At 37.8% G+C, this 16,286-nt stretch overlaps 1 protein-coding gene across 13 annotated transcripts in view; it reads left to right on the forward strand.

The window, feature by feature from the left end:
• Nucleotides 1-281: 281 nt before the first annotated feature.
• The window catches only part of znf618 (zinc finger protein 618), a 41,074-nt gene continuing 25,069 nt past the window's right edge, over nucleotides 282-16,286 (forward strand). For 7 of the 13 annotated variants that reach the window (XR_003694577.1, XR_003694575.1, XR_003694574.1 and 4 more), the window contains exons 1-2: nucleotides 779-1,078; nucleotides 12,651-12,990. Coding sequence is in view for 9 of the 13 variants with exons in the window: in XM_028601256.1 (XP_028457057.1) it covers nucleotides 12,678-12,990 (313 nt within the window). In the remaining 4 variants the exon portion in view is untranslated. Of the gene's footprint in view, nucleotides 361-387; nucleotides 639-778; nucleotides 1,079-12,650; nucleotides 12,991-16,286 lie in introns of those variants that run through there. The other 6 variants (XM_028601257.1, XM_028601255.1, XM_028601249.1 and 3 more) reach the window with 5 other exon arrangements.

Consider the following 16,286-nt stretch of genomic DNA (forward strand, 5'->3'; position numbering starts at 1 on the left):
GTTGTTATTATTAGTTTGCATGTTAATATTATTGTCTAGTCTAAATAATTCAACCCACATTTACAGCTTATACCTGCACAATTAATTTATTAGAAATGCTAAATATTATCTGTTCACAAGCCAAAGCTGTTTCTTTAAACATCTTGGCAAAAAAGAACTTTCTCTAGAAACAAAAACTAAACAATTTCAAAAGAAGAAGAAAAAAATGCTAATTCTCAGACTAGGGTTTTGAAATGAAAATGTGTTGGCCAACCAAAACCTTGCTCTTGACAGGTATTAAAACAAACTATGTGGAGACTTCTGCAGTTAACTGCACTAACATGAGTGGATTCGTTGTCACTCTTTTTGACTAAACGTCTGGTAAGAGTTTTTGGGGTTTAATTGCGGACCTAAACAACGTAAACAGTTTTGGAACAAACGGTTCACGGAGGGTTGCTATTTTCCTTTTCATTTATTTCATTAGCAACAAGGAAAACATTTCGAAAACAACTATGACAGTATGTGACCAAGTCAAGAGGTTATGGCAGTTTAACACATAAGTTGTCCATCCGCTAAATATGCGTAGCTAATCGTTGACCTAATCAGAAGCTATCTGATCAAAATAGCCACCTGTCTCAGTAGTGTATGGTGTGGCTGCAGTAAGAGCCTGCTATTATTATTCTCACTTAACATGAGTTTTTTTTTCCTCTGCGTAATTTCCAGTCTCTTTTTTCCCTGTGTGACTTTATAGTCGGCCAACCATTTTTTCTGTCTTCTTTCCAGACTTTTTTCCTTTTTCTTTCTTTTTTTTTCATGTAGGATATACAGGCCGGCGCTTCAATTTCGGAATCTTGCACGGACTGAAGTAAACCTCGGGAAATTCATGATTCATTAATGTTACGCCATTACTCTTTTCTAAAATGTAACGTAGCGTGTCGCGGAGGAAAAAAAACGCGCTAGTGGAAATTTGTACCATTTGGAAATTCTCATAACTAATTCACAATTTTTTTGAGGAAGCAGTTGTGCAGTCATCTCTGGTCGGGGAGGGAAGATTTCTGGAGCGGGAGCCTGTTTCGCATGAGCTGCATCGTTTTTGGAGGTATGTCAGCTAGACCGCTGTGTTTTCTTTTTTCTGATTTAGAAATCCTAAATTTGAGAAATTTCACTAGCAAGTTTCAGTCCCGTCTACTTAACGAACGATACCTAGCAGTCTTTTCGCACTAATGCCAGCTGAACCAGGTGCAGGCTTTGAAGCCACCCGAAATAGTCCTAATCTGTTGATGTTTTTTGACTGCATTTTCGTAATTAAGTTTCCGTGTAACTGCTGACTAGTCGTCTATGCGCCTTGTTTGTTCACAAATACACCACGTATGTTAAAACACTGTGCATATCCCGATGGAGCAAGGGGACCAGGCGATAGTGGCAACATGAAGGACGATGAGGGGAGGAACAATCTGAAACACAAAAACCTCCTGCAGCCATGTTTTGTGAATTTTCCTGCAAATTTGAGCAGAGCTTCGGACTTTCTCCTCTGAACTCACAGAACACTAACGCTACTTTTGGCTGTATTTGACGACTTGGTATTCATTAAAGACCGACAAGAAAAAAAGACCAAAGTGCGGTCATGTCAAAATACATTTCGAATTTTATTTTTAGGAAGACAGATGATTTTAAATCTGGGTGTGATTGGCGCCACCTGTAGGCAGTCATTTCGAGAAATTAAAAAAATTGTAATGAGACTTTTTGAGACTTGTTTTCGATTGAATGTTAGTTTGTTCGAATGGAAACACACGGTCATAATGCTGCTTGAAATTAATAAACGTCATCTGTAAATGATTGCCACAAATTAAAATTAAAAGCATAATTTGCTGTTTATGCTAATCGATGTGAAATTACCTTTTTAAATACTTCATTTAAAGCAAGGTGCAGGTTAATGATTTTATTCATGATACATTCCTGGAGTTGAATTATTTTGCGTAAGGTTTAATTAACGTCAAGCATTCACAGTCAGTTCAACAGTTTGTCAGTCTGTGAGATAATAGAAAAAAACATAAATCTGCTATATCCACGCTGAATCTTTTAGTCTAACATACACATTAACTGTGCTTTTCCAGTTTTTTGTATGCATGAATGTGTATTTTTGTGCTGTGGTGGGTATACATATATAATTAACTACTTAGTAAACATGGAACAATTTGGACTTTTATTTCTAGAGATTGGAACTGTGTAAGTGGAAAATAACTATCCAAAGTCAACTGAACAGCTTTGGAAAAGAAAGCCCATGTCAGCATAATTTGAGGGCAGGAAAAACAATCACAACCAGTTGTTCTACTGTTTATATTAATCCTGCAGACGCCAAACTGTTTCCCATCTTGCATGACTGGCTTTTATTTTAATGTAAGGGAAACTGGGGAGGCCATTTTGCTGTGGGTAATTTTAATGCTGACCTTCAAATCTGTATAATTTTGAAAGAGCTGGTGGAAATTGTATGGTTGGTATGCAAAATCTGGGTGTAAATTCTGACCTTTGCTTGGAAAGTCTAATCAAAATGCAGGAGTTTCAGTTAAAGTACAGAAGTGAAGAGAGGCAACCAGTGGCATGGGTTTAATAGGGATGGATTCTTCTGTGAGTGATGGGAATGTTCATATGCAGAATACCTGAAGGACTGATAACAAGTTATACAGCTCTCAGGAATAATGCTGCAATGAAAAACACCTTAAACCCAGATGTGGTTAATGGGAACTGCATTCTGGGAGTGTTCTCGTTGTAAGTAAGGTAACCGGAATGCTGGTCTGTCTGTACTTAAAAGAACAAAAGCTTTGATTCACTGAGAATATTTAGAGCGAATAGTTTGGATGGAAAGGTGAAACTTGTCCCTCTAGGCACTGATCAACACTAGATGGTGAGAGATCATATCACAGCCGGTGGGCTTCAGTGTTTGAAACATAGTTGCTGATCTAATTGTCATTAACTTAGTACAGCGGTTTTGTTTTCCGTTTAAAGGGTAAGCGGTGTTACGCAAACAGTTTCTGCCTTTGATGTCATGCCAGTTCTCTCTTGTTAATGTCCAATTACAGATTCCTGATTTGTGCTTAGATGTGTCTGAACAAACATGTATCCTTTTTAAACATAGTGAACATCTTGGCGTTCAGTTATTTTCTTAGTGGCATGTTGAAAATGTCTGAAAATGGCTTCAGTTAAATTAGTCTCTAGGGAATGGCTTTTCAGGGGTTGGGGCTGCTGCTGCATTAAAAAAATTCTGTGCATTCTGCACATATTTTTCCTGCCTCTTCCTTTTGTAAAAATGAACCTTATTGGTTTCATGAATAATTTATAAGGACGTTCAATTTCTGCAGCATTGAAAATTAGGCCTGTTTACGTGCTGTGGTTATGTACACAGAAGCTTCTTTTTTCCTTTGACCATTTTCTGAAGGTAGAGCAGAGCCTGAGTAGCTTTTCTGAAAATACAAATTTCCAGCAAAGCAAATCTCATTTCTTTGAGTGAAAAGGGGAGGGGTGAAACTCCCGCAGGTTTAATGAATCCATAAATCACAATAGTGCCAGGTTTGCTGTGCCTGCATCAGTGTGCAGTGCAATTTTGATTTTCATCAAAAATTTAATCTGCCAGCCTACAAGGGTTTAGCAGCAGACCGGATGCCGCCCTGAATTTCTAATTTTAGGAGCCTGATCTTTTAGGATTTATTTTTGTATAATTCAAGTCTGCTTTTCAATATCTCTTGTTATTAAATTTTAATTCGTTGCATTAACATATAGATTGAAAAGGTTTTTATGGGTTTTTTGAGTGTATGCTGATGGAATTTTACTAGACGACACAGTTTCTTTTTCCAGAGCATCCCGTGTGTGCATGCGTGAGGTAAGGTAAGAGGGGGGGGGGGAGGTTATCCATTTCTCTGCATTATTGCTTTTTGAAATCATTGGTCATACACCATCTTGGAAGACATTTATTACAGAGGACAGACAAATGTGCATTTGATTAAAGAAACAGGGAAAGCAAAGCATTTAGCGTCAACCCTTGCTCCTAGTCACGGACTCGGCTTTGGATAATACAAACATGCAGTGATTGAAGTGACCCCCACCATCCCCCATTTTAGCTGATTCCTATTTTTAATCCCTCCAGAGTGGAAACATTTTCATGAGCCTTAAACAAATTTTATTTTATATTTGGAATCTCTATTCCAGTCTACTTAACATGCAGAGCACAGTGATTTTTTTTTTTTTTGGCATTGCAAGGTACAATTCAAAGTAAGAAAATCTCTAAGTTAGAAGCACAAGACTTTTGCTTTAACCAAGCACAGTGGTTGATTTACTTCATTATTGTGCAGAGGCAGATACAGTACTGCCCAAATATAGGCCAATTATTTTAAGTACCTCGTCTAAGCGCTGAATTCTGAAGAGGTATGTCCTAGAGATGTTTTCCTTGTATGTCTAACCTCCTTATTCCGTAACCCTAGATACCTAAAGTACATTGTTATAATATATTGTTGTTAATATGCATGCATTGTCATTTTAAAACACAGCTGGGCCAAATCACAACGAGCAAATTGGTTTAATAGATTGACATAAATCCCAATGCTACCAACCCCTTCTTACTTCAGTGCCTATTAAAATGATAGTATAGATCTTTGATATGCAAATGTATTGGGTGATTTAATTTAACTATATTTCTTTTACTTTTGTTTTAGTTGGTTTAGGCTGTGCTTAATTTGTAAAGGAACATCAGGCAAATGTGCATCTGCTTTAGATTTTTGTTCTGCATGGTGCTTCAGGTCACAGCATATCAGAAGCCTCAACTATGAAAGAACAGAAAGCCAGATGGCTAGTTTTGAATTTTGACTTTATTTCAAATATTTCTATTGAGCCAAAGACAACTATCAGATAATCATACAGTACATTGTTGTCAATGCTTATTTCCATTTATATGAAAGAATTATTAAAATATATTCATGTTCATTCACAGATATAAAACAGATGATATAAAAGAGAGAGAATTGTATTTTGTGATTGGAACAGTAAAAAAGTAAAAAATCAAAATAAATAATAAGATAAAGTAATTGTGTAAATAAAAGAGACTTCAAAAAAGGCCGTCTAGGAAAATTGATTTCCTATCTTTATCTAACCCCTTTAGACTTACTTCTCTTCCTAAACCTTTTTCCTGTTTCCTTGTCCCCTACCCTTCTCTCATCCATTAACTCTAAATGAAATGAAACTGTGTAAAAGTATAGACTACAACAATTTTTTACTTTAATTAAGACATTTTCACATATTCAGGGTATGTATTTAAAATGTTGCACATGGATTATTACAGTGGATGACTAAGGGATTGATCCATTTCAGATATGCATTAGTCTTTACAGATGGCAAAAGTCAATTGATTTATATGTTATTCATTTTCATGTCCACCAACTGAATCCTGTGGTAGTGCTTGGTGAGCACGGAGGACCTTTGTTAGCATGTTATGATCAAATGGTGGTTATAAAAAAAGTCACGCACTAAAGTATTAAGTAAAAGTACATACATATTATTAGTTAAAGTACAAGTATCAGAAGTAAAAGTGCTTGTTCTGTAGAAAAATGTCCCCTGTGTGTTAGGGCTGTTGGAACAAATACCGAAATTCAAATATAATTCAAATAGTAAAAAAATCAACCGCGGCCTACCCGCATGTGTCACTCATGTTGGAAAATCGTAACAAAGGACGGGAAATAGTTTTAACGTGACCTCCCCCGATTCAAAGTGCTTATGTTAACATTAGTTAGCTTGTTCTTGTTTTCTAACTGCGTCGCAAGGTATAGTAACGTTAGTGTAGCTGGGAGCTTCATGGAGACAGCTGAAGGTAATGTTAGCTGCCCTCTGTCAGAGTTAGTTTCGACTTCATATATTACCTGTATTCTCAGTAACGTGACAATCTGCAAGAAACAGGTTGCTTATAAATCACTAAAATAGTAGTGACAGCACGGTTTGACTTGGTTATTAATGCATTTAGCATCGTTTGTTACTTACCTAGTTATGACAAATCTTTTCGGCTGTACTTTCTAACATGATGTCATTGTGCTAACCGAGCACCGTTAGCCTTTACAACAGAGCCGCTTCACTACACTTGTTGGATAATGTTTCATTACAGAGTTCTCTGATTTGTGTTTGTCGCTGTATGCTTGTTGTGGAAAATTAATGTAGGCTAAACAAAGTTGCGTGCAGGTTCCCTCAAGGCCAGGCTGATGTTAGAAGATCCTCTAGTAGACAGAACATGTAACAACAACCACATGCTTATAGTATATAGTGGCATTGACAATGCATAAGCCAGAGTAGTGTAGTACATATTATTTTACAGGCTGCAATTGAGCATTAAATATTTCAATATTATTTGAATATTTAAAAAAAATATCTAATGGAATTTGAATGGTATTATAGAGGAAGATTGACAGCTCTACTGTGTGTAGCTAATTTTAACTACTTTATACACAGTTACATAGTGTAGTCCAGTGGTTTGCAACCTAGGGCTCAGGCCCCTTTTTATGGTCTCCCTCATAATAAGTCTGGGCTGTGAGATGATTTATTAGAGAGAAAATAAGAAAAACAATTTCTACTGCACAAATCTGTTTTCATTTTCACTAATTTTGCTTTTTACTGAAATAATGGCCAATTTCACCTCTTGGGACTTCAAATAGTTAGTTAAATGAAACCTTGTGAAAAGTTCAGAGGGATAATGTTGTCCCTTATACATGAGAAATGGCCCCAACCTGACAGTTTAAGGGGTCCAAGGCCGAATGGTTAGGAACCACTGGTATAATCTTTAACAGTGTGTTTGTATTTATATAGGCCTATCATGTGTGTTTTATGTAAAATCTTAATCTGTAAATTAAATAATAGAATATGTACAATAGTTCTGTCTGAAATGGAGTGGAAGTATAAAGAAACATAAATTGGATATGCGTAACTAAAGAACAAGTAGCGTCAATTTTTTACTGAAGTACAGTTCTAAAATCTAATAAGTTACTTTTCACCACTGGTAATGAAATACAATTGATCGTTAACCATCCAAGTTGAGTCACTATATTTGCTGACCGAAGGCCTTTACCCTATCATTAATAAAAGAACAATGATGACACATTGCTTTTTTTTTAGGCATTGGGGATTAGACCTGTCACGGTAGAACATTATCATACCAGTGTAAGTTCTGCCAGTACAATGCCAGAAACCGGTGTTGTCGACTTTGAAATTGCTTCCCTTTAGGCTATGTTTAAAATACACTCTGAGACAGAGAAGCCTGGCTTTACTGTATTTCTTGTATCTTACGGTGAAACTTGCAAAGAAACTCACTTTTCACTTACTACTTTTAAAATTTGCTTTAAAAAAAAAAAAAAAAAAAAAAAAAGACTGACCACATACTGTAGTTTCTCTTTTCAGTCTAGACTCTGTAGTTCTAATTAAAATGGATAACGACACTAAATTTTCCGGTATACCTTCAGGAAACTTGCTTTCAGCTCAAGGCTGAACCCAAACGTCTGTCATACAGTACTGGAGAAGTTTATTTTGGCAAACAAATTAACTTAACTTAACTTATTTTTAAAGAACTAATAGAAAAAAAAATTTTTTTTGCAACTTTCACTGTCTCTCGCAACTTCATTGCAACAAAAATACAAAAGACATGGCAACTTTTATCGCAATCTTTTAGAAAAGCTCCCGCAAAATCAGGCATTTCAATCTCAAAAAAAGGCAGCAAAATCCTGGAGGGACTGTGGACCGTATACCACTCGCAATACTGCACACTGCAACATGCCTTGTAAGGAGCATTTTCTAAAGATATTATTTTACTGACTATAGCATTTTGTGTATTTTTCTTACCTTAACTCCATAATTGATCCAAAACATTAGAAAATGGTTGCTCCCTCTGCAGCAGGGGAATGCCAACCGTTAGAAGAGTTCACTGTCGCACTAAATGCTTGCTCTTGGGGATATTACTGGAATTGTTGGGTCTTTGTATATTATAGAGTGTGGTCTAGACCTACTCTATCTATAAAGTGTCTTGAGATAACTCTTGTTATGATTTGATACTATAAATAAAATTGAATTGAACTTGTACCACCGTCATTACAGTCCTAAAGCTACAAAATGGAGAGCTGACCATTCAGTTTATGTCACTGGGATGTAAAATTTGGCACTGCTGCGTAGACAATAAATGGGCCGCTAACTTTGCTGACCCAAAATATTTCTGTCCGAGTGCCTGCATTCAAAATTCACTTTTCATTTTAGCGTGACAACTGCATTTATGACAACAAGTGACAATTTCAAGGGGTTTCTCTGATTTCTAGCTTTAGATCAAAATGAATGAATCCATTGCCCAAACTGTTCTGGTACACAGGAGTAAGACATGAACTGGTGCTATCTGCTGCTTCATTATGGAGAGCCAGAGTGTTAAATATTGAATAAATAAAACAAGACATTATGAATAAATAATCGTATGTGATTGGCTGTTGCATTGGTCTGTAAATAGGCAGCATATATATTTGACCTTTTTTATTTTTCATAATTCAAATTAAATTGGTTTTGTTTTATTTGTTATACCGTACTTGCATATAATTATGGCTGCAACTAATGGTTATTTTCATTATAGATTAATCTGCCGATCATTTTCTCAATTACTCATTTGTCTATAAAACTCCAACGAACAGAAAAAAAATCTTTCCCAGAGTCCAAGGTGATGTCATCAAAATGTCTCCAGTTGTCTGACAGAAAATACATTTATTTTTGTTTGGCATTTTTGCTTTAAAACCTCCCCCCAAAAAACATCAATTGCGCATCACTTGCACCCGCTATCTGCCCCGTCTTATGGTCCGATTCACAAAAGATATTGTGCTAATGATATTACAGCGCAAACATAAATAAAGCCATAAAGTTTCTTTTCAGCTGAGTGCAATTAACCCTTTTTTATTGCAATTATCCATGTGGCAAAGTATAAATGTGGCCTTTGCCCCAATACCACAGTAGGCAGAACAATGGCAGGCTAGGGGTTCCTGACCCACAATGTGCAGGAAATTCCTCAAAACTTCAGGCAAGGAATTTAAAAGTGACTGTATTTGGGATTTAATATCCCAGTCTGTCAGTGCTTCAGACTGTTAAAAAAAGGCCATGATTAAATGTCACATGTTTCACACAGGTGTGTTTAGTTCTCCCCAAAACACTGTAAGAAATTGGTATTCCCAACCTTTAAATTGACTCCCAAAGGCTACACTAAACAAAGCCTTTGACACAGAAAAGCAAGGCCTAACAAAAATAATTGTTTGGTTCCGGTTTCCGACCGACCCTGTCAATTTATGTGGGACCCTAATTTATTTTATGAGCTTGGGGAAGAAATTATACGAATTAATTACACAAATAAAAAGTTTGAGGTGAACTATAATTAAATTTTTGTACACCACTCTTGCGATACAAGATACCTGTCCAGCAATGCTGGAAGAGGACCCGATTGTCTAACCGCAGCGTCACTTAAGGTTGCTGTGTCCAGTTTTACGGCAGCAGCGTGTGGACGGCGCCTTCAAGCAGCCCTCACCGGCCAGCTACTGCGCCGCCGGAGAGCTTCAACACGTTAAACAGAGCAGATGAAACCACTCATGAACTATATGTTGTGTTTAATGTCGTTCAAGAGGATGGCACGTAGCAAGCAAACACGATCAAATGAAAGGTAAACGCCCTTTAGAGTGCTCTAACATTACAGCAAGTCCCTGTGGCTCAATGGAGGTGGCTACCAGCAGTGAAGCTAATGACAACTTCACAACACTACAAACGTTGCATTATGGAAGATAGTCCGTATTCTGAACAGCGATACACACACACACACACACACAGCAGAGCCGATGTGTGTGCTTTACTTGACGCGGCACATGTAACTGATTGGAAACGATACAGATTATACATTATTTACTGCCGCTGGCGCAGATGAACTAACGCTACACTCGTTACTGTAAGTAGCCTACAATAAACCCTCCGTGATTTAAAAAGTCAATACTTATCAGTATACCCACCTACCTGTTCTGACCTGTAGAAACCGATATTTCAGTCTGCTCTGTCTGCGCTGTCCACTCTTGTCCACTGCGCTGTGCAAACACAGCTCTACTCTGCAAATAGCGACTTTTTTACAAACAAGCTAAAATGAAAGATGTCAGTTTGTAGTGTAACTGTTTCTCTTAGTTTGCAACAAATCTTGAATTTTGGACAAACTCTTAGCTGCTGTCTAAATGAACCATTCTCTCCGCTGGTAAACCTATGGATGTGTTATAAGACCAAAACCGATACATGTGGCTGCTTAATGACACCGCCTACCAAGAGCCTGGGTCTGTCTGAGGTTTCTTCCCAAGAGGGAGTTTTTCCTCGCCACTGTCGCACTGCTTGCTATTGAGGGAATTACTGTAATTGTTGGAATTGTTGGGGCTTTGTAAATTATAGAGTGTGGTCTAGACCTACTCTAACTGTAAAGTGTCGAGATAACTCTTGTTATGATTTGATACTATAAATAAAATTTAATTGAATTAATATGCACGCGAATGACTCATCATGTTTTCAATTTACTAAGCCTGTAGTAACAGGTAGGCTATGTGCTACTGTAAAGGAAAAAGAAAATCCTACCTATCCCTTGCTGCCACTGGGAAAAAATATAAAATAAATTCCCTATAGACCCATGACCTCAACTGACAACCAACCAGAACCAAACAATTTTTTTTTTTATGCCTTAGCTTAACTTCACCCTTCTAATGCAATGCAGTCATGTATTTAAGTTTTAAAGATCTGTGGTTTAAAATTGTAGTTATGAGCCTCTGGTTAAAACTGTATGAACCTGAACCTTGCTTATGAATAAGTTGGGGTTAGGGCTGGGCAATATGGAGATAATCAAATATCATGATATTTTTGACCAAATACCTCAATATCGATCCTGCCACAATATTGTAGGGTTGACTATTGGTGCTTTCACAAAATATTTACACAATGAGATTTTTGATAAATAATCATCAGTAATGTGGATATAATGACTAAGTGGGTAAAGGCAAATAATAGAACAGTTACAACAGTCTGGTAAGTTCAGAAAATGACATAACTTTACTGTAATCCAGCCTTTAAAACCAGGAAAAGACAACACTTATGCCATATTACGATATTATGATATCCAAAATCTAAGACGATATCTAGTCTCATATCACAGTATTGATATAATATCGATATATTGCCCAGCTCTAGTTGGGGTTATTGAGCAGCTGTCCGGTTCATGTCTGTAGTAAAGTGTAGTAGTTGGGAGACATTTTATCTTTTCAACAATGGTATAGTTTTTTCTTCAACAGTGTTAAAATTGCATAACAAGGTCCCAAAGATAACCTGTGAATATAAACACAGCTTGTTGGCTCATTTCTGTTCACACTTTCAGTCCATGGACAGTGTGGATACAATTACGCAGTGTACACAGTTGCTGTACACCTTATGCCACTGGTGAAATCAGACACTGTGACAAGACTAATGGAAAGAGAAATTACAAAACCTGAAATGCCATTTCAGGTATAAAATGGGAAGTACACAAAAAAAAAGAAATAATAGAAATACTGAGCATTGGAAATGGAAATACTCAAATTAAAAGCCTCATTGGCGATGTGTGCCGTTAAATGGATGGTTTACCATTGCATTTGGGCTGAGAGAATGAATCCCCTTACCAACAAAATACAAAAATAGACTGAATTCTAATTAAATAATTAGAAGAAGAATTTACAATTATACTTAAAATGTAAAGTCATGTTCAACCTTGTAACTTTCTAAAAGTTGTAGAAGGTATTTGGAAATCAACCAAACATTCAACTTGTACAACCTTCAGGCCTGCTACTGTTAAGTGTTGCACAATCACTGTATGATTGAGCTGACAGTACTTTCTACTGATTAAGGTAAGCAATTTGAACTTAAAACCTTAGCCTAAATGTTTTGTGTCAACATTATCCAATTCATGGGCATGTTTGCTGATGCTTCTTGGTTGTGTGTCATATCCAAAGAAAGCTGTATTGGGCTATGAAAAGGTTTGCTGTTGCTGTTTTGGTGCGCTATTATTAGAAGACCAATTTCCCCTCTTTCCATAATATCAGTCATCCTGGCATAACTCTGTTTTGCATGGTTACATTTTGAGCACATTCTCTTGACAAGCCTTTTATAGCCTTGTGCTGAAGTGTCAAGTTGTGTAATTTGGATATTTTTGAAATTAGAGCATTTGGGTGCCACAAAAGAGGAATTCATGCCATTAAAGGGCACTTATGAACAGTTAAGCCACTCTGTTCTAACAAGAAAATTCTGTCTTTTTTTTCTGTCACAGATAGTGCTGGTAGTGGCTCCTGTGCATTTTGATCTCACACATCTGTCTGACCGTTTTTTGTTATTTTTATTTACACTCAATAGTTGTCAGATACAGGCTACTGCTTGTTATGTGCAGCTTGCTCTTAGGTACCTCGGTAGGTTCAAATCAAAGCTGCTATCTACAGTACAACAACACATCTGTTTAACCTCGCAGTGCTAATATTGTGCATTGATGCTATAGATCTGGCTATAAGTCATGCCTGAATCAAGGCTGTATATTGTTACAGGACAGTTGAGTAAAGTCTTTGTCTGTCTCTCTGTTTATTTCCCTGGTACAGAAGCACAGGCTCAGAGGAGGTGGAGTCATGAGTGCACAAGAGGCACCCATTCCTGGGAAGGAGAAGGCGGATGGTGGGAGTGCGGCCACAGATGGTCCCTCACCAACCTTAGTCCCAAAGACTAAGAACACAACTCCACCACCTGTCACAGTAAAGAAAGAGCCTGGGACCTCAGAGACGAGTAATGGGAAAGTGGGTGATGCCAATCCTGCTGAGATCTGTGTTGTCATTGGAGGAAATGATGGAGGAGCCAGTGGAGGTGCATCCCGTAGAGCTCAGACCGAGGGTATGTTTGCCCTTGGTACTCCTCCTCCAACGAAGAGCACAGACTCATGCATAGGTGTGTGAATATACAGTATATGGATATATACATGCATTTCCTGACTGCAATCTTGTCTGGTGTCTCTTGACCCTGACCCTGCTTCCTGACTGACAAAACAACGCAAAGAAAACTGCACAGCATTTAAAAATGACATTTTAAAAGAAAAACCCAGTAGCAGCAGCTTTTCATAAACAATGCCCTGGTTACTCAGGATAATCTACAGACTTCGCTGTAAGCTGTTTTTATTGGAACTACTTTCTACAGAAGAAATGGCCCCTATGAAAACTACTGACAGCGTGTTGTTACGGTTGCATTTTTAAAATGTAATTTTCCAATCCTGTGAGCACAATTGACATTCCATTCACTTCAATTTGTCATATTTAGTATTTGATTGGAATCTCATTTGCAAACTTGAAGCTCTCAAATGATGGTGGTTATTATTATTATTATTATTATTATTAAAACACCCACTTTACCACAATTCCTTGGTAAAAATAATTTGCACAAATACACAAATGTTGTAGTTGCCAATTTATTGGGTACACTTAGCTAAAATTACTGCAGTTTAATACAACAGGCCTGCAATAATCCTACATTTTAATGGAAGTTATGTTTCTAATATTTAGTGTAGCTTCATTTATAGTATAGGAGGACAGAATATTGGAAATACCTCCCAAAAATATAAAACATGCCTTGATTGGCCCTGATACCAATCTTTGCTTCTGACATTCATATTTCAATCTTGGGGTGTCCCGACTAATAATTTTCATAGTAGAATCAGAATTGTTAAGTCTTGCCTATCATTGAATTATGTGGGTGGGGGGGCGTGTGGGCGACGACCGTCAGTTACGGATCATGGAAAGTGAAACTTAAATTTGTTGGGGTGGTTGGATTTATTCACTCACTTGAGAAAGTGAAAGGGGAGAGAAAGGGGAAAGACACGCAGGAAACCGTCACAGGTCGGACTCAAACTCGGGACCTTCTGCGTCGAGGATTAAAACTCTGTATGCCTGCTCTACCAACTTAGCTTACCAGCCACAGAGTTCACATTTTTATTTACAGCAATGTGTTAGTATTTATATCCTAATAGGCATGTAGGCTGTATATTAACTTATTGGGAGAAAACAGGAAAACGGGTAGTTCTATCTAAACCTGACATTGAGCACCCCCATATAGCCAAAATGGCAGGTACCTTGTTTCATAAAGCCCAGTTCAGAGTCAGACCAAAGATTTACAACCAGACGAAACCATTTTAGAACGTTACAGGCAAAGTTGCAGTGATCAGAACCGGCCTGGAGGCTTAAAGAGCGCCCACCAGCACAGTGTATGGTTGAGCGACCTAGAGAGCGACTGAAAAGCGTGTGCGTCCTTATAACAAAGCAGTAATTCCTATATAAATAAAACGTTTTTGCCGTTTCAGCTCTACTAGTTGTAGCAAGTATCTCATTATCACTAACGTTGTCCACATTCATATTTAGACGTAACAAATGATATACAGCTACAAAGAAAGTTGCAAGTTGGAACGGAAGTACAAAGAGTCGTGGCTATGAAGATGATGCACCGTCTCGTTTTGTCGCATTGGTGTGAACTGGCAGGTTTCAGAATGTTGCAGACCGGCGCTTTGCAAATAGCTGCAAGTTTCAACTCGTCTCGCCGCGAATCTTTCGTCTGGACTGGGCTTTACGACTCTGCGAAGATTCGATTATGAGACTGGCAGTCGAATCAGGCTCGAAGCATAGACTATTCAGGGTCACCCCTATTTCAAGAACTAATCAGATTTGTAGTCATTCTTCCCTTTTAGGCAAACGCAGAGAAAAGTTCTCAGAATTTTAAGATTCAGTAAACATTTTGTTTACTTGGAGCTAAGATCTTACGTTTTATGACAATGAAGAATGCTATGTGTGTACGTACTCCTACGACAGCGTATTAGGGCCATTGTAGGGAAAAAAAAATTATTTGCGAGGAAACAAACTATTCTCTGAGATTAAGTCACAAACTTACGAGGTAAAAAAGGGGAGAAATAATGTTTTTTTTTGTTGTTGTTGTTGTCAAGGAACCACATTGCTTCACTTTGCAAGGTTGGATCAACATCATCCCACCAAAGACGCTGCAGCTTGCCGTGTATTATTATTATTATTATGCTTGCAGTGATGATCTGTTGTATTGTGTCCTGCTGTAACACACATCCCATAATAGATGTAACCAGCGATATCTTTATCTGTTGATTGTGTTGTAGTTCCGGAGTCACTGGTTCAGGAGGGGGGACAACGAGAGTTTTTGTCCACCCACCTTCAGGTATTATGTTATGGTAACTATTAACCAGCGGTGCAGTCGGATCAGGTGTGCCCTGCCAATTGAGTCGGGAGTGTGCCAAACGCACTTTTGGTAATTTCATGGCCAGGCTTCCTTGGCACGCATGTGGCTCACATGGGCGCAGGTGGGATCAGAAAGACGGCATAGGTGGGTGCATTAGAGTTGGTGGCAATCATGGTTTATTACATTCACCGCTTTCACCCCCTTTAATCACAGAGGAACTTTCCCCGTCACAACACACTGACAGTTTGGGAATCCTGTAGAGAATTTTCCTCAGAGGAAAGTTATAGCCAGTTGTAGCCACACATAGGCTACCTGGAGCTCCAGGCCAAAAATATGGCGTTACCTAGTTTTCCGGTGTTTAGGATGGAGACACCGGGTGAAAGACTGGCAGGAACAGATGGTCCTGAGGGAGCGAGAAGTTTTAAAGGTTCACAATTTTTCGTGGAGCTGTGTGAACTGTTTTGAAAAGATATGGGGGGCTAACCAGCAGACCTGGCGTGTGTAATTGGCTTGACAGTGATATCATCTCTCCATTTAGAGATGCAGATGGATCACATACCTGTATGGAGCTAAATCGGGGCCAAATGTTTTGTTCATTTGAAAAAAATATATATAGTTGAAAAACTAAAGCTTGAAATTGAAAATTTAAGTTTTGGTCAAAACTTGGAAAAAATAAAACCATGTATTCAAACTAAAAATAAGTGTACCAATTTTTCTTTCAGTTTGAATAAAATATAGATTCAATTCTGGAATTATTTTGAATAAATTATAAATTTTCATTTTTCACTTTTATATTTGTTTCAGTTCCACATTTCATGTTTTCAGATTCAAAACTTATTTTTTTTTACAGCTTCAAATCTTTTTTTTACGGCTTCAAATTTCTTTTTTTTGGTTTCAAATCTTTTTTTTCGGTTTGAGACTTTTGGCCCTGATTTTGCGTAGGGGGCGTGGCTTCAACTCAGAGGGGCGTGGCATTATGAGTGACAGCCTATCAAAGA

This window comes from Perca flavescens, chromosome 16, assembly GCF_004354835.1.
Source record: "Perca flavescens isolate YP-PL-M2 chromosome 16, PFLA_1.0, whole genome shotgun sequence".
In the NCBI taxonomy this organism is placed as follows: domain Eukaryota; kingdom Metazoa; phylum Chordata; class Actinopteri; order Perciformes; family Percidae; genus Perca; species Perca flavescens.